Genomic DNA, 20,877 nt, shown 5'->3' on the forward strand with positions numbered 1-20,877 from the left:
TACTACTACTAAATATGAATTTTATTATTTCTGCACTGATTCAATGATCATATGAATGTAACTACTATTATTTGATTGTTGGTATACATTTTGCTCCTTTGTCGTGCTTTGAATTAAGTTATAGATTTTGGTGACCTAATGTGCTTTTTAGCTCATTATATGTGGTTAAGTGATTTTAGGTCAGGGCAGTGGAGCATGAATATGAGACTTGTCATGATACCTTCAAGTTTAGATTTTTTTTATTTTATCTATTCTTTTGTACTCATGATAGAGCAGTTATAATATGATTGTGTATATCCTAAGTAATGTACATGAACTTTGAGAAAATGAATTATAGAATTTGTTTTTGTTGTTTATTATTGATTGATGATATTAGATAACTCTAATTATTAATTATTAAAAGATAAAAAATATATTTTTTTTAAATTAGATTATGGGGCATCACATCTTATGGCTCCCAATATATATTATTTAATCACATATGCACATATATCATCACATTATAGCAATTAAAGAGTAATTGAGCATGTATCAAAATTTCAGTATTGTATAATTGTAGACATTACAAAATTCTATTAGGGAAAATTGCACATTTTTCAAAAAATTAAATTATGAGGGATTATGTAAAATGATGTTTTAAGATTTTTATTATACTACACCACTATTTTTTAACATCCAAATAATTTTTTATTCAATAAAAACCCCACAAATTGAAAAACTACTATTGTAAATTTTTTAAAAAATATATTCAAAATGTATATAATCATAATTTTTATATGATATAAAAATTACGAGTAAAAGTTTTACATGTGCAAAGTTATTTGTGTTTTTTGCTAACTAATACAAACTTTTAATCAAAAAAATTGCAAAAATTCATGTATTTTGAAAAACAAGATGAGCATAATGTGGCTTACCTCGAGACGAACATGTTTTCCAACAGGCTGACAGACAAAAGCGACCTGAAGTCACCCAAAACAAGGCTTTTCCCTCTCTTACTCTCTCCTTCCTTTCTTCCCAAAATCCCTTAAGCAGCTCTCTATGATGAAAACGAATCATTAAGGGAAAATAAAATTTAATAAAGCGTTTATAGCTTAAGATATTTTCTTTTCTTATTAGAATTAATTTTTAGTAGAAAATTTTTAAAAAATTCATTTAGATATTTCAAAAATTATAGAAAAATATTCATAAATTAACTCATTTTATTTAAAAAATTTTAGTTAAATTGGTTTGCAAAATGAAAACCTGAATGACCTAAAAATGTCATTTATACCGACAGGTGCCGATTTCTTAAGAAATTTCAACAATGTACAAAAATTATGAAAAAATTAGAGAAGCTAAAACACAATATTATAAATGTTCTAGCGAAAATGATTTGTGATTTGGACTTATAATGACTCCTTAATAATTATTGACTGCTCTAGGTTAATAAAAAAATCTTGAAAATTTTAAGGGTTTCACAATAACGTAGGGCTTTGCGTGGGAGCTCAGCAATGTGTGAGGTCAGGCCAAGTCCTCAGGGATCCAACAGAAGTCTGGGAGATGGTCAAATAGGAGCTTTGTGGTAAGAGAAATCTCAAATTTCTCTTTCTTCTTCTTCTCCTACTCCCTCCACCTATGAAGGATCTTTTTTGGGAGTGGCGTGGCTAGTAAATAATAAGAAGATCAAGGGTAGGTTGGGTGTGTTTTGGATGGAAGATCGATATTGATTTCCTTTATTGTGGACTACTTATCGAGCATTTGATAATCTTAATGATGTCATAATTTAACGATCTTGGGTTCATTGGATTCGCCTCGTCAAGCCACTTGATTCGACTATAAACATGTCACATTTGAAAGTCACTCAACTTATGCTTTTAAATTTTTAAATGTGCTTCAGATCCTTTATTTGGGCCTATTTAGGCTCATATTGGATTGAATTTTTTTGTCATTGGATTTGCCTATTTGAGATGTTCAATCCGACTATAATTTTGTTAAAATTGGAGTTTGGATGGTCCTGGAATTAATTTGAGACGTTTCCAATTCAAAATTGCCTTGGGATTCATGCCCGATCAGAATTTTTTTTGGTGATATATCAAATATAGTATCAGTTAATATAACTAAATTATATAAAAACGCAAATAAATTATTATATAAATAATTTAATTATAATATACTTATTAAAATCTAATAATTTAATTATATTTCCGTTTTAAATTTACTTAACTTATCTATTAAAATAATTGTATTGTACGATAATATAAGAAATATATGATTAAAAATACATGAGATGAAACTAATTTGATCTTGATATAAAACTTATCTTATCTTCGCCTCGTCAAAATGTGAATCAATTGGTTACTCTCACTCGCATCTGAACGCAACACAATCCTGCTTCAGTTTTTCCATCGCATCTTCTGCATAGTAGCTCAGCCTTATTACTACTTGGCATGTATTTGATTGCAGTGCTTGCTTACACTGATGAAGGTGACGGAGAAAAGCGATGTGTACAGCTTTAGGCTTTAGAGTATGACATTAGAGGTAATGATGGGAAAACAGCGAGGAGAGATAATCTCTAACTTGCCATTGTTATCATCAGCAGATGGTAAGGACACAATGGTAAAGAATGCCTTCGACCAGAGGTTAGTGCCGCCAACTTGTCAGTAAGCTGAAGAGGTGGTGTTCGTGGTTAAGATGGCTCTAGCCGACACCCAACCGTGATGCGGTTTGTAGACCGAGAGTTGTCGGCTCGAGCACAGGCTTACCTTGCTGAGCTATTGGGAACCATCCGAATGAGGGAAAATTATTACTGGACCTAGAAATAGGCCAGGGTATCCAATTAAAATTTTACATGTGAACTGTCCTTTGACTGCGCTTTTTTGACAGCACTTTGGCTGCACTTTACCTGCTACACTTTTGGCGCGCTTGACTTAAAATTCCAAGAACACGTGCACATTCCACCTGTCAATATTTTATTGGAATCCGAACATATCTCTATGCCCAGTATCCGGACTTAATAATTTTTCCCAAATGAGTAAGCTTACAAGTTCGGAGAAATGAGAGCAGCGTTTTTGGTAGAAAAACAATGAGAGTGTAAAGATAGTTCAAGATTTTCAAACATTTGAAAATTTGTAAAATATCACATTGCTTCTCAATTGATTTAACAAAAAAGTCCAGTTTTGTTTTTAGTTTTACAAATAGTACGCAACTTTTCAGGTTTTAGCATGGGAGGAAAGGACAGTAGAGCAAGCTCGGCTATGGCTTTGTAAAGAGATTTTTTTAACTCTCTTTAGCATCTGATTTAAGGATTAAGAGTTCGTTTGATATAATTTCTTACTAATTTCTAAAAAATACTAAGAAAGTTGTTTCAAATAAAATCTAAATCAATGAAAATTATGCAAATCTAAACTACTATATTTGCCTCATATAAAAAAAATAATAAATAAAAAAATAAAAAATAAAAAATATTTGCCTCATATAACGTTCCCCCATATTTATAGAAATAGAATCAAATTCTTATCTTGAAAATAAATATAATAACGCATAGAATATTTGCCAACTTTGACATTTGAATAATATGCATGCTTTATGAAACAAACTATGCTCCCTCCCTCGCTAAGAATAACAAAGAAAAAACCAATAAACAGCTAATAAGCAGCAATCAAGGACGCGACTGACACAGAGACAGTCGTGCACATAACTATGGCTCACAACCACTTACCCTAGTTACAAATCATACCAGCTCGACCCACAGTGATTCAATCACAGCAGAACAATTCTAAAAAACTCTCTATTCTATACAACAAAGCTCTTCATTTGCCCCTCTCAAAATAGGTGATATCAATTTCTTAAATTTCTCATGCTCTACATCAAAATTGTCATCAATCTTCAACTTATAACCAATGACAATCAACTCACTTGGAAGTCTCAAATTGTTGCTGCTCCATATTCTACTCTCTTCATCTCTCCAATCTTAGATTCTCAATCAGCATCCTGAGTCACACATCTCTCCAGGTTCTTCTGGTTTTCTAGGTTCGTCAATCCATGTGTTGGTTGATTGTGATGATTCTTCTCCTTTGGGGTCCTATGGCCCGGGATGTTGCTAGTCCGTTTGTTAATTTGACTTCGGATTTACCTATTAATGTTGAGTCAGACTTTCCTCCAATTGTTAATGTCTCGGAAGATATTGCCAAGTATGTTAATATTCCTATTTTAGTTATGTCTAACGCAGATTTGAAAACCCATGTGGGCCGGTCTTTGAATAAGTCTATTTTGGTTCAATCTGATTAGCTGGATTTGGATGAGTCCCTATCCATGCCTTGTGTGGGGGAGGAAGAGGATTTTGATGATCATATAAATGATGATATGTATAGTTTCATGGTGGGGTGTGTTGTTGATCAAGCAATACTCAATGGCGGTGGCAAAAGGCGTAAAAATAAATCTAAGAAAAAATAGTCTTTGGATTTCACCCTCGCTTTTGATGCCATGGGCTTTGCTGGCATTTTGGATGATAATGAGGCGGCTCCTTGCTTTTCACCTTGTTAACCCGGGCTTGTTGGCAACCTTGATGGTAAGCCTTTTTTGCTGGGTGGTTGCTTGTGTGGGTTCTAGGCTGATGGTGTTATTAAGTGGTTGTCACTAAAGGATGGTCCGTGTCTGGCTGCGAGTTGCAGAGGGCTGCCATTCTCGAATCTGCTCTTGAATCCTTCTCCTACAGCTTTGTGTGTCTATTTTATTGAATCTGTCTTCGTGTCCTGTTATCTGATGTTTTGTCACCTCGGCTGTTTATGGGTTCGTGTTGTACTTTCCTTATCCTTTTTGGAATAAATTTTAGTTTGAAAAAAAAATAATTAAAAAAATCAGCATCCTGAGTCGAAATATGGTTGACCATCAACTATCCAATCCAAAAATCATACAGCTAGAAAATAAGCACCATGAGATCACAATGACAGACTGCTTGACGAAACAATATCCCTCCGATATTAAAGCTAATGTTGATGCCATTGTTCCAGCTAGTTCTCCCTTGATCCGAAGGACATTATTATTTTCACCCTCAATGATTGGTCACTACATATCAAACCTTTAAAAAAGGCCTTTCGCACCAATATTGAACCTATAAGCCGGGAAGATCGCTATTCACACCTCTGCAACGCCTTTTACTGAGTGCCAAATATATGGTATATTAGGTCTCACAACCATAAAATTCTGGCACAAACCAGTCCTCTAGTCCAATAGTCATGCTCTATTTGTTGGAAACTTCCCAATAACAACAAACTGGTACATTAATTTAGGTGTCAGCTCTCATCTCATATCGAATCCAACTCAGCCACACTAGCTACACTCTTCCAAGCCACATTGATTCCAACCAGGTGATTCTGGATAAGAGGTATTCTTCCCACACGCGTCTCCTTTATGTTCCACACATTTATTGCAATTAGTTCTCTATCCATAAACTTGCAACTGACAACTCCTGCTCTATATTGTTCAATACCTCTAGGTACGCAATTAAGGATCTGAATAGCAACTGTATCTCCTCTAAGGACCATTTAAATCGAGGACTCTACCCAGTAAGAAACATCTCAATTACATAATCAAGGATTCAAAGAGCAACCATGTTATATTAGAAGGCCTATCTCATCGAGGACCTTATCTAGTTAAAACACTTTCAACGAATTACCAGCTCATTCATTATTTTACTTGATTGCTGCATTATCTACCTCCATTATCTGGCATCTGCAACCTCCCGAGCTTGAACTCGAGTCAAGCTCAAACAGCAACCTCGAGCTCCGCTTGTCCCACCAAAAACAAGCTCCTGAGCCGCTGCAGCGCGGTTTGCACCGTAGTTCGCACGACTCTTCCGCGGTTTGATCCGATTTCTGCCTGAATCCCAATCTTCAACCCAAAGCCCGTCTTCTCCCGTCTGAATCCTATTTTTTATTAATTTTTAGGGTTTACTGAAAAAAAAAGCTGCAGCATTTAATATAAAGCAGGTTTCTTTTGTCTTTTCCAATTAAAGATGCTAGCCTATTGGGAATATAACACTATCAATATTCAAATTTAATAAATATTATTATGTTTAATTATTATTTTTTTTAATATTAATAATGATTCAAGCCGGCTCATGAGTTCACAAGCCAAGCCTCATTAAGCTTCAACTCGAGCTCGAGGCTCGATAAGCTCAACTTGCGAGCTCGTTAACAAGTCTAGTTCGAGCCAGCTCACTAACCAACTCGACTCACTTACACCCTTATATACAACATTTAGGCATGTGATGCACTCGCATACACAAACTCAAGCTTAATCAAGAATTTAAAGCTATCAACAACAATTTTGAGTTGGCCTCTTCAATAAACAATGTTATCAAAATACACTCATATATGAGAATGGATGTTCAAGTTCAAATGTGAAGCATAGAGAGAGAGAGAGACCAAAATGGCTGATGTTTCAAGTTCACGTGTGAAGCATACTCAAAAAGATAGGAGAACTTACATTAGCCATCATTTTTCAAAAGATATATATATATATACATAGAGAGAGAAAGATCAAAATGATTTCGAACTCTATTAAAAGATCATTTGTCCCTTAACTCCTTAAAGAGAAAGACTCAGGGACCAAAATGATCTTTTAATATAATTTAGAGCAGTTTTGATCCTTCATAAAGAGTCAACGGACCATTTTGATTTTTTTCCCTACATGCATAAGTGGTTAAATTTTAAAATAGTCACCTACATATAACTAATTTAGTCTGAGAGTATCACATTTCTCCATTTTAATCCCTTGATTATACAATATTGATTCAAAATGGTCCATTCAAAACTAAATTGAAATCAACTTTGTATCAATTTTGTACAGAAGAGACAAGAGTGGAGAAATTTCACTCTGAAATTAAATTAGCCACATGCAAAGAGTTGGAGAACTATTTTGAAATTTAATTATATGAAAGTATATATATATATATTCAACAAATAATCCAAGTAATCCCTGATTTAAAGGCTAAGGCATTATTACTGGTATCCTTGAGATTTTATATTAAAATCATTGAGAAAGGCTAAGGCATCCTTACCTTGAAAAATAATACAACAGAAACTGGGCCAGTTTAGGCATGGTTTAAAGTTGTGCACACAAAGCTGAGCAGGACGCTTTTCAATACCTGCAGAAAGAGCATTCTTTCAATAACACAAGACAATCGAAGCACAGAAATAAAGATAAATGGAAACTAAGAGATTCACAGATTACCTCAAACTAAGGACTGCAGAGCCTCTCCAGCTCAGTAGTTCTAATCCAAAAGATATTTTGGATGAAGAATCCATCTAACTTTACATTGATTGGAGCAGAAAATAACATTAAAATTTTTTGATGGCCCTGGAACACATTTAACTTCATGGAAGACATAGGTTACATGCAATTTATGAAATCTTATGGCCTAAGTGACGAGCATCAATTTCCAACAGAAATTTCTGGAAGCGTGTGCAAATGAATATTTATTTAACAGTTTTAACTTTATTTTATAGTTTCAGACTAAATGAATGCCCAGCTCATTTAAGTAATTATACAAGCTTTGCTGTTGCATTTGACCAAGGCCACAAATCTAGAGAAAGAAAAACTGGCAATAGAATAGATGTTTCATAGCTGCACTAGAGTTTACATAAGAATAGCAATATCTTACCATCTTAACTTTTACAAGGGACGATTTCCGACATGAATAAAATCACTTACTATAAAACATTTACACCCTCCATGGTAAAATGATTGTTCAAAGCTTCGTTTCAAAAATATAAAAAGAAGAAGAAGAAGACAACCATTATTTCACTAAAGCAAGAAGAGGTGCTCATAAGCAGAAATTTAACTTTCTCGTTTTTTAGAAAGAAAATCTCTGCTGCCAATTTATTAATGTTCTTATTGATCACTCGCTTGTCATGAGTTACCCCTACTCGTCTATCAGCTGCTGCATAATCTACTGATCATTCAGTAATAAACACTTTAGCATTGCTCTCCACACACTTGTGGCTGGGGGACTCGGATCCAATAGAGCCGATGTGCTCCACGGTGCTGGTAAGCCCAGTATCAGGCACAGTCTGCTTGTTATCCTCAGCCCCCTGCTTTTCCTCAGTAGCTTTGGTAGTGGAAGGTTCATTTGCTTTTTCAGCCCTATTCTTCTCAAAGGATTCACTCTTAGGAGGAGAGGGTGTTGTCCCGCAAGATTGGGTTGTTTGCTCATCCCGATCGAATGGTGGCCTGAGCTTATCCAACCCAACTTTGTATTGTTGTTCAAAAATCATCTGGAGATACCTCCCTTGTTCTTCTATTCGTAGTTGCAAATTTCTCTGAATCTGCCAAATTAAATAGAGTTGGAAGAGGAAAAGGTTACAAGAAAATATCTACAAGGAGAAAACAAGTATAAAAGTGGTAAGGATGAATTAGAGTTGAAGTTGAAGCAATTATGCAAGTAGCAGAGTTTAAAAAAAAAGAAAGAAAGTAAATAACTCAACAAAAAAGATACAATGAAGTGGTCCATTTAAAAAGAATAAAAACATGTGAGACCAGATACTCTGTAGATTACCAAATTAAAGTGAAATTTACCTGAAAATTTGATACTGAAATTTAAATTAACAAGCATTACCTCTAATTGTTCATGAAGTCGTTTCTGAACCGAAATTTAAATTAACAAGCATTACCTCTAATTGTTCATGAAGTCGTTTCTGAACCTCCATCTGCAAGCGCAAAGCTTCTGTAAGCTCCCTTCCACTGTTGATCAAAAGAAAGTAAAAGGTTTATAAAAGTTTGACATGCAAAAAATGCAGCATCTTAATTTGAGGTCTATACCAAGGGCCAGTTTGTTTTGTTCCATTGGTTTAGAAGCCAGTAGAAAATTACTAGTCCTAAGGAACACCTTTGATGGTTGATCTACTAGAAAAAAATAATACAAACAAAGATGCATTCCTCAACATGGAGAACAGAAGAAACCTTTTTGATGGAAATCAGAAAGTCTATACTCGTTTAAAAAGTTAAATTGTGTGCGTTACAGTGAAAAACTTGATGATCAAAGCAGCAGTTCTACTCTGCTTTACATCAGTTCTCATCATTTCGTAGTTCTTTTTGTTTTTGGTATATACTAGTGCAAATGCATGTGCTCAATGAATTGATAAAATTAGGTGGTTTGAATATGAGGAATGAAGAGAAGAAAAATATGTTCATTAGGCACATTGATAAAATTTTAGTCAAAGGATTAAGAGAGAATGGGGTAGAGCCAAAATTTAATGGACAAAAATTATTTTAAATGATTTGCAAATAATAGGTTTCTATAACACTAAACAAAAACGAATAGAAAAATGAGGATTCATGACATCAACCGAAAATAGTTGAGAAATCACTAATAATGATGAGGATGACTGGTATCTTCACTGGTTGTTGGTTAATTCTTTCTTCGGACTTAAGTTTGACCATAGGTTTGTTGTTGAATTGCTACTATTGCTATTAGTATTTTCTTTGTTGATAATGACCACCGGCTGTTTGGTAACTCTTTGATTTTTTTATATCCAGAATCATTGAATCGTTGTATCTAGAAGCTATTTTGGAAGGCTGAAATCACAAATCCCTTGCCTTTCTTGCTCTGGCAAATTAGCTCTTCCAAATTCTGTCAAAAAATGCTGCTAATTACAGAGAAGAAGAATTCATTATTCAGCTTTTCAATTTTCACATTATAACTGCTTCCAATTTGAATGTAGTCCGGATAGCAGATTTGAAAACTAGAAATTTAGGATAGTTGGAATTGGATTGAAGTTTTGGGAAAGTATCTTCTATGGAATTTATTTTTATATTGGAAAGCTTTCAGCCTTTCAATTTTGGGTCCTTCAATAATACATAAGATTACTGAGTCATGAATAAATGCATTCAATTAATTAATTAAAAATTCTCATTTCCTCTCAAATTTGTGTATGCTGATTACATGTGAATTCTTCAAAGTGCAGCATAAGTGGGCACTATCAAAATTTTGATAGGAGTATTCTCTTCGTACCAACTGGAGACCTGGATTGCTACTTCGTGATTTCATTCATTAACATCTTTATTTTCAATAATCTAATAACTGATTTGCGTATATGATTGAATTTAGTCAAATCTTACACAATATGGACTTCTAATTGTAATGCAACTTTTGATCAAAAGTATGGTTTCTAATGATCTTAAATTTCTCAAAAAACCTCAGCCTCGATGATCATAATTATCATTCTCGCTGACTTTCATGTGTTTTCTAAATTTCATCACAAGTGGCAAAATTTTACCTAATTAAAAGTTTGTGAAACACAAATTTTCTTTTAATGTGCATAACTCTATGCATCTCAACATAATTTGCACTAGAAAACAGTAGATTCTCAATACATCCTCCATAACTTTCTAGGAATGCAAAAATGAGTACGGGCCATAATACATGATCCACTCAGTGTCAATAAAAATGAAAGCATAGGACCAACTGATTACTTATCTTACCCAAAGTAAGGCTTTTACTCAATTAAATCCACTGGAATTCTGAACACCAACTTATAGACATATTTATCAAATAAATGAACCAGTCATAATGTTTGGCTTTGCGACATAGTTATATGCTCAGCCAACCATCCATTATCAAATTGAAAAGAACAATAGAAGGGAGGGAGACATCAATTGCCAGTAGAAATGAAAACTGCAACCAGATAGCATGCAAACGAGATTGATTAAATCAAAGATTAATGGCACACATATCAAACACAGAATAACAAATAATAATGACATGCATTAACTATAATGAGATTTCAAAAGTATAATACTTCAGAAAAATGCCAAACAAGCTTAATTAAATCCCGGTTCCCAACTTATCGCAGTGAAGGACGTATTGACATCCCAATGGACCACACGAAAAGGACATCATGGACAATTTCAGACAGAATTCAACTATAAATTATGAAACAATTTGATCCATCAATCAATATAAACACAACTTAAATATTAATAAATATTTCTTGTGAGGAAATGAAGTTTTGCCATGGCTACTTCTTCATATGAAGTAGTCAAGATTACAAGCTGGGCATCCATATGACCAAAGTATAGTAACAAAAAAAATACAAACAACTTACGTTTTCAGGTCCAATGATGCCGTTTCATCAAGTGGATAACCTCTCTTTTCTGAACTCCCTGAAAAATGGAAGTAATCCAGACTTCAAAACGACAGTATTCATAAATTGGGCTTAAAGATTAATCCACAAAATTTTAGGACAAAGTCTTTTTTAATCAAATTACCAAGAATTCAATAAAAAAGTAAAGCACAGAAATTGGGGGTGAAAAGAAAAAATAAAAGATAGCTAGCTTTGATTAACCTTCAAATGAATCTGGCCGGTACCGAGCTGTTCTATACTTCTGCAACATAAATCAAATTCAATGATGGCCTCAAAAAGCAAAAGTTTTTCCTAGAAAAGCTACAAACCTGGAGGTGGCTTTTCACATGGTATATGGTCAATCCGTCCACCTTCATAAGCTTGAGCACACCTTTAGGAGTGGCCTCTAGTATAAAAGAACTGCAAAAGATCAAAAAAAATAACAGGCTAGCAAGCAAGTACCCAAAGTTGAACCCACTTACTTTCGCTTCCACCAAGTTGGTTAACAGCATCTACAAAGCGTTCATGGAGCTCTGGGGTCCACCGCATGCGTGGTCTAGGTGGAGCTCCACTCATTGAAGATGATGGGCTATTGACAATGCACAGCTCCCCAGAATGTAAAGGTACCTGCTGATGAACATGCATTCGTTGCACCAGTAAATTTAAAAAAGCTTCATTGGTTTATTGATAGATAGTCATTGCAATGATATACATGATTGCAGTAAGAGACGAAAACTGTTACAAGTTTACTATCTTCTTTGTTATATAAAGAGAGAGAGAGAGAGAGAGAATAGCAAATTTCTCATCAAAAGGCAGCATCTGCCATTTCTGACTAGTCCTATATATTAATTAAAAGAAAAGTACATAAAATCACTATTTAACATGAATATTCAATATTTAAGCTCCGTATATCTATGAAAACTGCAGTTGGAAATAGAAAGAACAAAACATACATGCGTAACCATAAATCAGTAGATATCACTATGGCTTCTTAGCACCAACCGAAAAATTAAGGAACAAAAAAGGAGGGATGCACCATAATTCACAATATATCAGTAAAAGAAAATGGTGTAGTACAGCAGTAGTTGATTATTCCATGAGTTAATGCAAGCTAAATACCTTCTGCTGAGTTTCTGTTCCAACTGGGTCATTCAGAAGATCCTTCCAATCATCACTGCTCAAATCCCACCATTCATTTTGTTTAGTTAGGTCATCAGAAGCTGTAATATTAGTGGTCTGGATTTGATTGTTGATGGGACTGCTCTGGATTTGGTTGTTCTCCATATTCAAATTATCAGGATAACTAAGAATATCATGAATGGACCCTGGAACCCAGGACATTCCAGTAGCATTGGAAGGGAAATTGCAAGTTGAAGATTGAAATGCTCCTGAACACATTTGTGCTAAAGGTATGGGAATTCCACAGCTTGGTGATTGAGAAATATATGGGGCGCCATTCGAATATCTCACTTGAGGAGCACTAGAAGAGTAATGAAGGTCTGAGGAGAATCCAGAAGCTGATGAAAATAAAGGTCCCACTACCCCATTGTTAGAGACAAAAGGAGTATGATGCTGCGGAAAAGAATTGTTTCTCAACTCCCTGTCCATTGAAACTTGCCGAGAATGTGGCAGTAACCTCTCAGCAAATAAACTGGGATGAGTAGGTAGAGATGATGATATAACACCTGAAACTCCAGAGCTACAAATTTGTTTCATATCAGACAAGCTTGCAGACATAGCTGAGTGTGCTTCCATTCCATACTACGATATTGATTATTTGTCTATTGAAGTTGCTTGTTGCTAACTTTAAGCCCATAAACTGTCATCAACATTATGCAGCATAAGCCTGAGAAGTAAATATATATTTAACTAAAGTAATGCAGATACATGAAATAAAATTAATTTATAAAAATCCAATTTAAGAAAAAAAAAAGCATGTGAGTAATAATTTTTTTATAATGGTCACACATTACTTCTATCATAATAGGGAGTACTGAAATTTAATCAGTAGCATTGCGGCACCTTCAAGAAACCTGCAATAGATAGTGCCTCTAATGGTATTGAATATCAAGAAATTACCACTACCACAATAGTGAGTATTAAAACTCAATCGATGGTAACCTGTGGCACAGGAATTCTGCAAAATATACAGTCAATAATTGTACTAAGTCAATGGAAAAGAGTGACAAGATTTCTATAACCTTGTTACTAATGGTGCCATGGTAGCAACAAAAATAAACTACAATGATTAGATCACAAGGGCATCATGCCTATTAGAGCAGAAAAAATGCAATGCACAAATGGAATCAGATTATATGTTGCATAATCTTGCAGGCAATTAAAGTATCCTTTGTACAACAGCAACCATAATGGTCCAAAAGAATTCTTATTCTGGGTTTGTGAGGATAAGCAATATAGCATATGCTTGATATATAATCTTGGTAAGATGATTTTATATCTATATATATATATATATATATATAAGAAAATTACAAGAATAAAATAGACAAAGGTCCCTCATTTTCAAACTAGGTCCCTCAAGTTTAATAGCTACCAGCTAACTTCAATTTAGTATTCCATATAAGCCTATTAGGAAACTTTACCCTTCATAAACCAAACAATTAAGCCCTTAATCTTTAGTTTAGGAGCATACAACTAGTAAAAAGCCCTCCTTTTCTCTCTCTTTCCGGCAACACTCAAGGTTGATATCCTTCATAAGTGCAGATAGGTCATAACTGATTTAAAATCATCAAACTAGTCCTTTATATTTGATGAGCAACTAGATTCTTTCAATTGAATATTCCATAAAGGCTCATTTTAATTATAATCCAATTCTTCCAGGCAAACCAATTGGCCACTTGATTTTAAAAAATATGAAAATTAATCTTCCCCTCCCTCCCATCCTCCTTCCTTCTCACTTTCATTAAAACAAAATTTTGCAAAGAAGGTTGGAGAGAAGTCTGGGACCATTTCTGGAAAAATTTTGAACTTAACCGAACTGGAAAATGAAAGAAAGAATTAAGTTTCTAATTAGCATAAACATGAGAGATCTAGCTATATAGTTAAGAAACAAAAAAGTAGCTATCCACATCATACGGAAAATATGAGGGCCTCAAGCCAAAAACACACCACCTACCCTGGTTTGGTATGGAGTTAGGCTAGCCACACTCTCCTCTCCCTCCCACTCCCATTCCCTGTATCTATTTCTCTATCCAAAATGGAATTTGAATGTGAGCCAAAAGCAACTTTGACAAAAAAGTATCAGGGTGCTTGAAAATAGAATCCTAACAAAAGGGGCAGTGATTGATTGCAATAAATGAAAGAGGCCTAATTGGGTAATTTGAAAATAAAAGAAACCTAGACCTAGCCACATCTTATGAATGACAGAGTGACATCTGCAAGTTAGTTGTAGTAATATGATTATTTCAGGGTCATCAGTAATGCTTGAATTGAATGATCCATCATTTCTAGGAAGAATACAATAATTGAAATATAAAGCAGAATTCATGAAGAGCTCAAGATTAGACCAACAATTCAAGTATTGATGTGATCCTCCACACATCAGGTATACGTTAGGTTTTTTTTTTTTTTTCCTTCCAAATTTTATGCTCTTGATACTTTAGTATCCTTTACAAGAAACTTCTTGAAAAAATCACTCAGATAGACAGGAACCTACAAGAGTAAAGTTAAATTAAATATTATAGGCCCCCCTAACTCCTCAAATTGAAGGTTGCAGATTCCTTGACGTTAAAATGAGTTAGAAAACAATAATAGAACTTGTCCTTAGCAGCAGGATAGAGGAGAAAGCAACCAAGGTGAGCGTGGCATCTTATCAAGCCCAGATTTAAAAGCGACAAAATATGCCCCTAAACAAATGAAATCGTAAAACTCCCCTAATGTTACACCGCATCGAGTCCTGGCATAAACAAAAGGAAACAACCACAAAATAAAACAATAAATACCCTTTTTTATTAAGGAATAACACGAAATAAATGAATCTCTGAATTAATTTCCAAGCTCCCCTTCTATTCCATAAAATCAATGGGTAGAACGTGACGTCAATGCGAATTTAATGCCCTAATCAAAGAGAAAACAGAAAAAATCTTCTACTTCCGCAATTATGATCAAAGAACAGAGGCAAGGACCAAGAAGTGGGTTTTCCATAACCTTCGTATCAAAAAGACCAGCAACAGTAAAAGGGTCTTCAAAATGATTCTCAAAAGGATAGCAGAACATCAAATAAAAAAACGAGCCCTAGATCGGGAATGGGCACCGCTAAGTCTTACCGAGGACACAAACCCAAATAGGCGGTGGCGAGGAGACGCCGGAGTAGGGAGGGTTCCTCGGTGGGCTACCGTATTTAAGGAGGCTGCGAGAGAGAATGCGACGAGAAAAAATTCCGAACAGTATCTCACCGTCGACGCAAAAGCCTGAGTTAATGCTTACAATTTCCGTGAACCTATAAGATATAAACTGGCAAAGGAAAGTTAAATCGTTTATTCGAAATTTTTCCTAATTTTTATATTTTATTTTAAAGTATAAAAAAAAAAAACAGAAAACATTTCATATTTTCATAGGGTTTTTTTTAGGCGATATAACTAAATCCTGGATGAACCTAACGGTAGTCAACTCACAGGTGTTGGGTTCATGCTTGCCTTCTCCTCTCAAAGGAGACGAGTTGCTCGAGAGAGGAATTGAACGTAGGTTTGGAGATTCTCAGCCACGCTCGCCACCAACTAAGAAAAGTCTAGTGGGTTGATTTTCATACATATTATAAAATTTATATATCTATTATTTAAATTTATATTTATTTCTAATTTTTTATTATTTAAATTATATCAAATTATTTATTTTTATTTAAATAAATTAATATTAAAACTATTTTTATTTGATTTAAAATTTTAATACTATACAAATAAATATAACTATTTAGATATTAAATATATAAATACATTAAATTTGTGTAGCATTTATATAAAACTCCCTTTATTGAAATATGAACAATTTTTAAAATTAATGAAAGTATGAAATAAACGTCAAAAAAATTTTCACATAATTTTAAAACCTTATTTAGTAAATAAACTATCTAGCAACACTATGTTTTATGACTAGTTAAAAATAATGAATAAATAAATTGCAACTCTTATTAGCAAAATAAATGGTACAATTAGTGTTGAAGTCGAGGAATATTATGCTTATTAGTTAAGAAAATGTTTAGCAACTAAGATATTTTAATTGGAGCTAATCATGTGAGAGCATAAAAGTATAAATAAAAAAATAGGGAGAGAGAGAAGATGAGGATGAGGACAACCAATCTTTATGACACAAGCCCATTTCTTTTGCTTCTATTTACTTAGCTCAAAGGTTATAAATATATCATTTAGGGTGGATGGGCCCATTTTTTCTCCGAAGTAAAAGTTCATCCAGAGGCTAAAACTCCATCTTGCTATTTTGTGTAAAGTATTTGTAGAGAATATAAAATTCTACCATATGATAGGTTCCCACTCTCATATGGATTCATGAATCCTTCTAACATACTAGATAATTAAATGTTTTGGACTAATGACTGTGAATTACCTAAGTTTTTCTAAGTAGACTCTTCTATATTTGATGTAAATCAGAGCATCCCAAAATCTCTATCGAGCTTGTAGGGATGTAAAGGGAGGTTTATGGCCTTCCTAAAATTATTATATCTTTATATACCCTAGAACTCTAAACATCATATGTCTAGGCATGCAAGAGTTCTATTCGAGCACTCCTAATTGTTCTAATATTTCTCTTCCATGGTAATATATCATACTAAATTTTAACTATACTCATGATCATTATATGCATTAAATTAAGAATGAGAATTATTGAAAACATGTATTATCATTCAAAGCACAAGAGTCTACGTTAGTACTTGCAAAGGATTTACATCATCAGCCTAAAATAAGGAAATTAGCTAGACACGAAAATGAAAAAATAAACCAAATTTCATTTTTTGCATATAATTGAAAGTACTAGAATAATATTAAAATTAGATGTCACCCGGATCATACAACCTCTCCACACTCTTTTCTCCTCCAAATGTCTAATTGATTATAATAGATGGGTTGACTATCTCCCAAATGAAGTATCTTCTTCTCTTTTTGGTCTCCTTTAGACTTGACTCTAAGAGAGCAGTACACTTAAGCACTCAATACTTACTAAAAATAACAAACCCCAACATAACCCTACTCAAATGAACTAAAAAACTTTTTATACTAGTGTAGAAATAGACTTAAATGATGCGGTGCTCGACATGGTGGCATCACAGCGTTATATAATAATCTAGCACCTTGGTGGCAGTAAGCTAGTTTTGATGGGTCTAATGGCTAAATAGATGCGTCACTTAGCTGATTTAATGTGGCTCGATCTTTCGTCAACTGATCCACCATGGTATTCTAGAAGTTGAGCATTCTGGCACTTAAAGGTGTAATCCAGCACTACGGCGTTATAAAGTTCGACGCTATGGTGCTCAAATTTCTGAGACTCAGGGCTACGACACTGATTTCTGGTGTTGTAATATTATGAAGTGTTACAACACCGATTTTGGTGTTGCAACTTAGTTTTAATAACTATGTTTTCATATCATGTATGTTTTTTATGATTCCAAATATTATTATTTTGATTACTATTTCTCCTAACATATATTGGATATATTACTTTTGTTGTTTTTGTATATTAACATTTCAGGAAAATCATACTCAAGACTATCGAAGACTTCAAGTCAGATTTATTTAGGGTTCATTATAATTGGAGTTTATATTTTTACACTTTTATTGAGTCTAAGAGAGTGTGATTGTAATTGAGTAACCGTGCACACACACACTGAAGGAGTTAAAAATTTGTAAACTTTTAAACTAATCGTACTGTACGATTTCAGTTTGTACGGAATAATTTGTTTAGTTGTTTTCTCCAGCAAGCAGTTAATCAAAGTATGGACGGGAAAAATTTTTTAAGTATTGTTCGTACTGTATGAAGTTGGCTTCAAACAGACGATGTCCAGAGTATGAAAATGATGTGAACATTTTCATCCGTACGAACATGTAAATTTTTTGAACTTTTCGTCCAGGATGATCTAGAGTTCGTACAAATGACGTCCAGAGTATAAACAAGTAAAGTTTTTCAAAAGTTCATCCAAAATGATATGGATTTCATACAGACGACATCCAAAGTACAAAATTATGGGGAACATTTTCGTCCAGACGAATAGGAATTTTTTTATAGTTGTTTGTATCGTATACATATCGTATTGTACTAGATGCTTGTACAAAAATATTTCGTATAGTATCATTCTAGCATATTTTGAAATGTTCATTCGAGATAATTGTCGATCATATTGTATGATCGTAGATGCTCAAATTAAAGTTTTTAGTTTTTTGGACGATGTTTTGTGTCTTTTATATATAAAGTCTTTAGAAACTGACTTGGACGAATCTGATCTTCATGATTTCTTAGAGAGCAAGTGAAAGGGTGATTTGGGAGAGTATTTGAGAGAGAGTTCTTGTAAGTGGAGTGTGAAGGATTCACAAGATTACTCAAATGTTAGAATCTCTTTTGTTTTTGTGTCAATTCTCTTCTTTTTTCTTTCTAGTTGCACTAGAGAAGATCTCTGGAGAAGATCCGGTACTCTGCCGATCTTGGAGAGTGTTAAAGGATGACGGTACTCTGTCAATACTTGGAGAGTGTGAAAGGACGACGGTACTCTGCTGACACTTGGAGAGTGTGAAAAGATGACGGTACTCTGTCGATTATTAGAGAGTGTGAAAGGATGATGGTACTTTGCCAATACTTAGAGAGTGTGAAAGGACGACAGTACTCTACCAACACTTGGAGAGTGTGAAAGGATGACGGTACTCTGTCGACACTTGGAGAGTGTGAAATGACGACGGAACTTTGTCGACACTTCGAGAGTGTGAAAGGATGATGGTACTATGCCAACACTTGGAGGGTGTGAAAGGATGACGATAGTCTGCCGCACCGAGGATTGTGGAAGAGAGAAAAATTGTAAAGGCTTCTCCGCTAATTGATTTAATGTTAGGATTTGATAAGATCACTAATTCTATATTTAAGTTTACTATGATCTTCACTTTTTTTTTCTAAACTCAATTACTCATTATTTAATTCAATATTCAATGTATTAATGTATAGTTTCTAAATTCAAAATAAGTTAATAATTTAAGTAATTTATATTAGTTAATTATTAAGCTTTTAAAATTATGAATTATTATTCATTTTTTATTCAAACTATCTTATATGATTTTATTATTATCTTAATTTTATATAACTTTTAATTGTCATTTTTATTCTAATCAAACAAGTAATCAAATTGCAATCATTGTGTAGAGAATAGTATTCAACAGTTAAGCATAAATATGAATTTAAATTAAATGTAAATGACAGAATAATACTTTACACAAAAATAATGAACAATTGAACATTAACTAAACATGCCTTTTCATTTAAATAATATTAAGCTCACATACATTATAATACAATTATATAAACAAGCAAAAGATAATTAGTGCATGAAGCATTATTCTCTTAATCCATCTCCATCCAATATTCACAAGATTTGTTCTCATCAGAATAACAACAATAGCTTTCATGGCCACTATACAACATCACTATCACAATAGGATAATCATAACATCATAGGATTCCCCCCCCCCAAAGCAAAAGAATTAAAAAATAAATAAAAGAAAATTAAATATAATAAAAGTATTCACCTCTCTCTCTCTCCTCTCTCTCTCTCTCTCTCTTAATAAAAGTATTCCCCTCTCTCTCTCTCCTCTCTCTCTCTCTCTCTCTCTCTCTCTCTCTCTCTCTCAAGCATGCCAGGATTAACTAATAAAAGATAAAAAAAGACTCATATTACTCAAAGGCATAATCCTCCACCTCCTCCTGTGTCCAAAAAAAAGACTGGTATTATGGAGCACTAGGAAAATGTTTCTTGTTTGAATTCTCCAAAAAGGGATTCCTCCAAAACATCCCCAATAAATCCTTATTGAATTTGGATGTGTATTTGCAATGCTTTTCCTACATACACGAGTAAAGTGCTTGCCATTCCCTACTCTCCTCAAGAATTCAGTCACCCCCTCCATTTGCTCCCTCAATTGAGCCACCTGCTCAACTAAAGATTTAGTAGTCCTAGAACACCTACTATTACTACTACTTTGACTACTAGTCAAATGAGACTCACTAGGACCACCACTACAGGAAAAATGTCAAATACCGGCGATTTTCACCGACGGTTTATGGACCGTTGGTATTACCGGCGGCGTCGCTGGCGGTCTAGCCGTCGGACTCTAACGACGGCCAAACCGCGGCTTAGCTACGATACACCGCCGGTAATACCGACGGTCTATAAACCGCCGGTAAACCGCCGGACATCAATATGAACCGGCGGTCTAAAAAAAAGTGCTCACATATGACATATCAATAAAATAAAATTTTCTCCTTTGAGCTGCTTTGCTGTGGACTATCGGTGATTTTCCAGCTTATGGTATGTTGTCTGGTTGGAGCACAGCAGGGAAATTAGCATGTCCTTACTGCATGGAGAACAGTAAAGCTTTCACATTAAAACATGGAGGGAAAAATACTTGGTTTGATTGTCATCGTATGTTTCTAAATGCTAATCATCAGTTCCGAAGAAATAAAGAAGCATTTGTTAAAAACAGAATTGAGCGATCACCTCCTCCACCCAGATTAAGTGGTGATGAGATACTACAGAGACTTTCCAACATTCCAA

The 20,877-nt window shown here is 34.1% G+C and overlaps 1 protein-coding gene across 3 annotated transcripts; it reads right to left on the reverse strand.

The window, feature by feature from the left end:
• Positions 1-7,565: 7,565 nt before the first annotated feature.
• LOC110112741 (protein PHOSPHATE STARVATION RESPONSE 2) lies at positions 7,566-15,561 on the reverse strand. 3 transcript variants are annotated; one of them, XM_028693390.1, is made up of 8 exons: positions 15,389-15,561; positions 12,222-12,921; positions 11,585-11,732; positions 11,432-11,508; positions 11,325-11,364; positions 11,085-11,142; positions 8,652-8,721; positions 7,566-8,306 (listed from the first exon to the last, which is right to left on the reverse strand). In XM_028693390.1, exons 2-8 carry the CDS (start codon positions 12,855-12,857, stop codon positions 7,938-7,940), a joined length of 1,398 nt encoding a protein of 465 aa, XP_028549223.1. In that variant the 5' UTR covers positions 12,858-12,921; positions 15,389-15,561; the 3' UTR covers positions 7,566-7,937. The 3 variants fall into 3 exon arrangements, with proteins under 3 accessions (XP_028549223.1, XP_020700713.1, XP_020700712.1); XM_020845054.2 differs by having other exon boundaries at positions 11,585-11,729; positions 12,222-12,948; XM_020845053.2 differs by having other exon boundaries at positions 12,222-12,948.
• Positions 15,562-20,877: the final 5,316 nt, after the last annotated feature.

Source organism: Dendrobium catenatum, unplaced genomic scaffold, assembly GCF_001605985.2.
Source record: "Dendrobium catenatum unplaced genomic scaffold, ASM160598v2 fragScaff_scaffold_35, whole genome shotgun sequence".
In the NCBI taxonomy this organism is placed as follows: domain Eukaryota; kingdom Viridiplantae; phylum Streptophyta; class Magnoliopsida; order Asparagales; family Orchidaceae; genus Dendrobium; species Dendrobium catenatum.

What these genes read in the sequence shown, in the direction of transcription:
- LOC110112741 (XM_028693390.1), bottom strand. Translation starts at nt 12,857, where the DNA reads ATGGAAGCACACTCAGCTATGTCTGCAAGCTTGTCTGATATGAAACAA. An exon ending in CCAACTTGGTGGAAGCGAAA is followed by an intron (nt 11,509 to 11,584) that starts GTAAGTGGGTTC and finishes CTTTTATACTAG; the next exon opens with AGGCCACTCCTAAAGGTGTG. An exon ending in CCGGCCAGATTCATTTGAAG is followed by an intron (nt 11,143 to 11,324) that starts GTTAATCAAAGC and finishes TCCATTTTTCAG; the next exon opens with GGAGTTCAGAAAAGAGAGGT.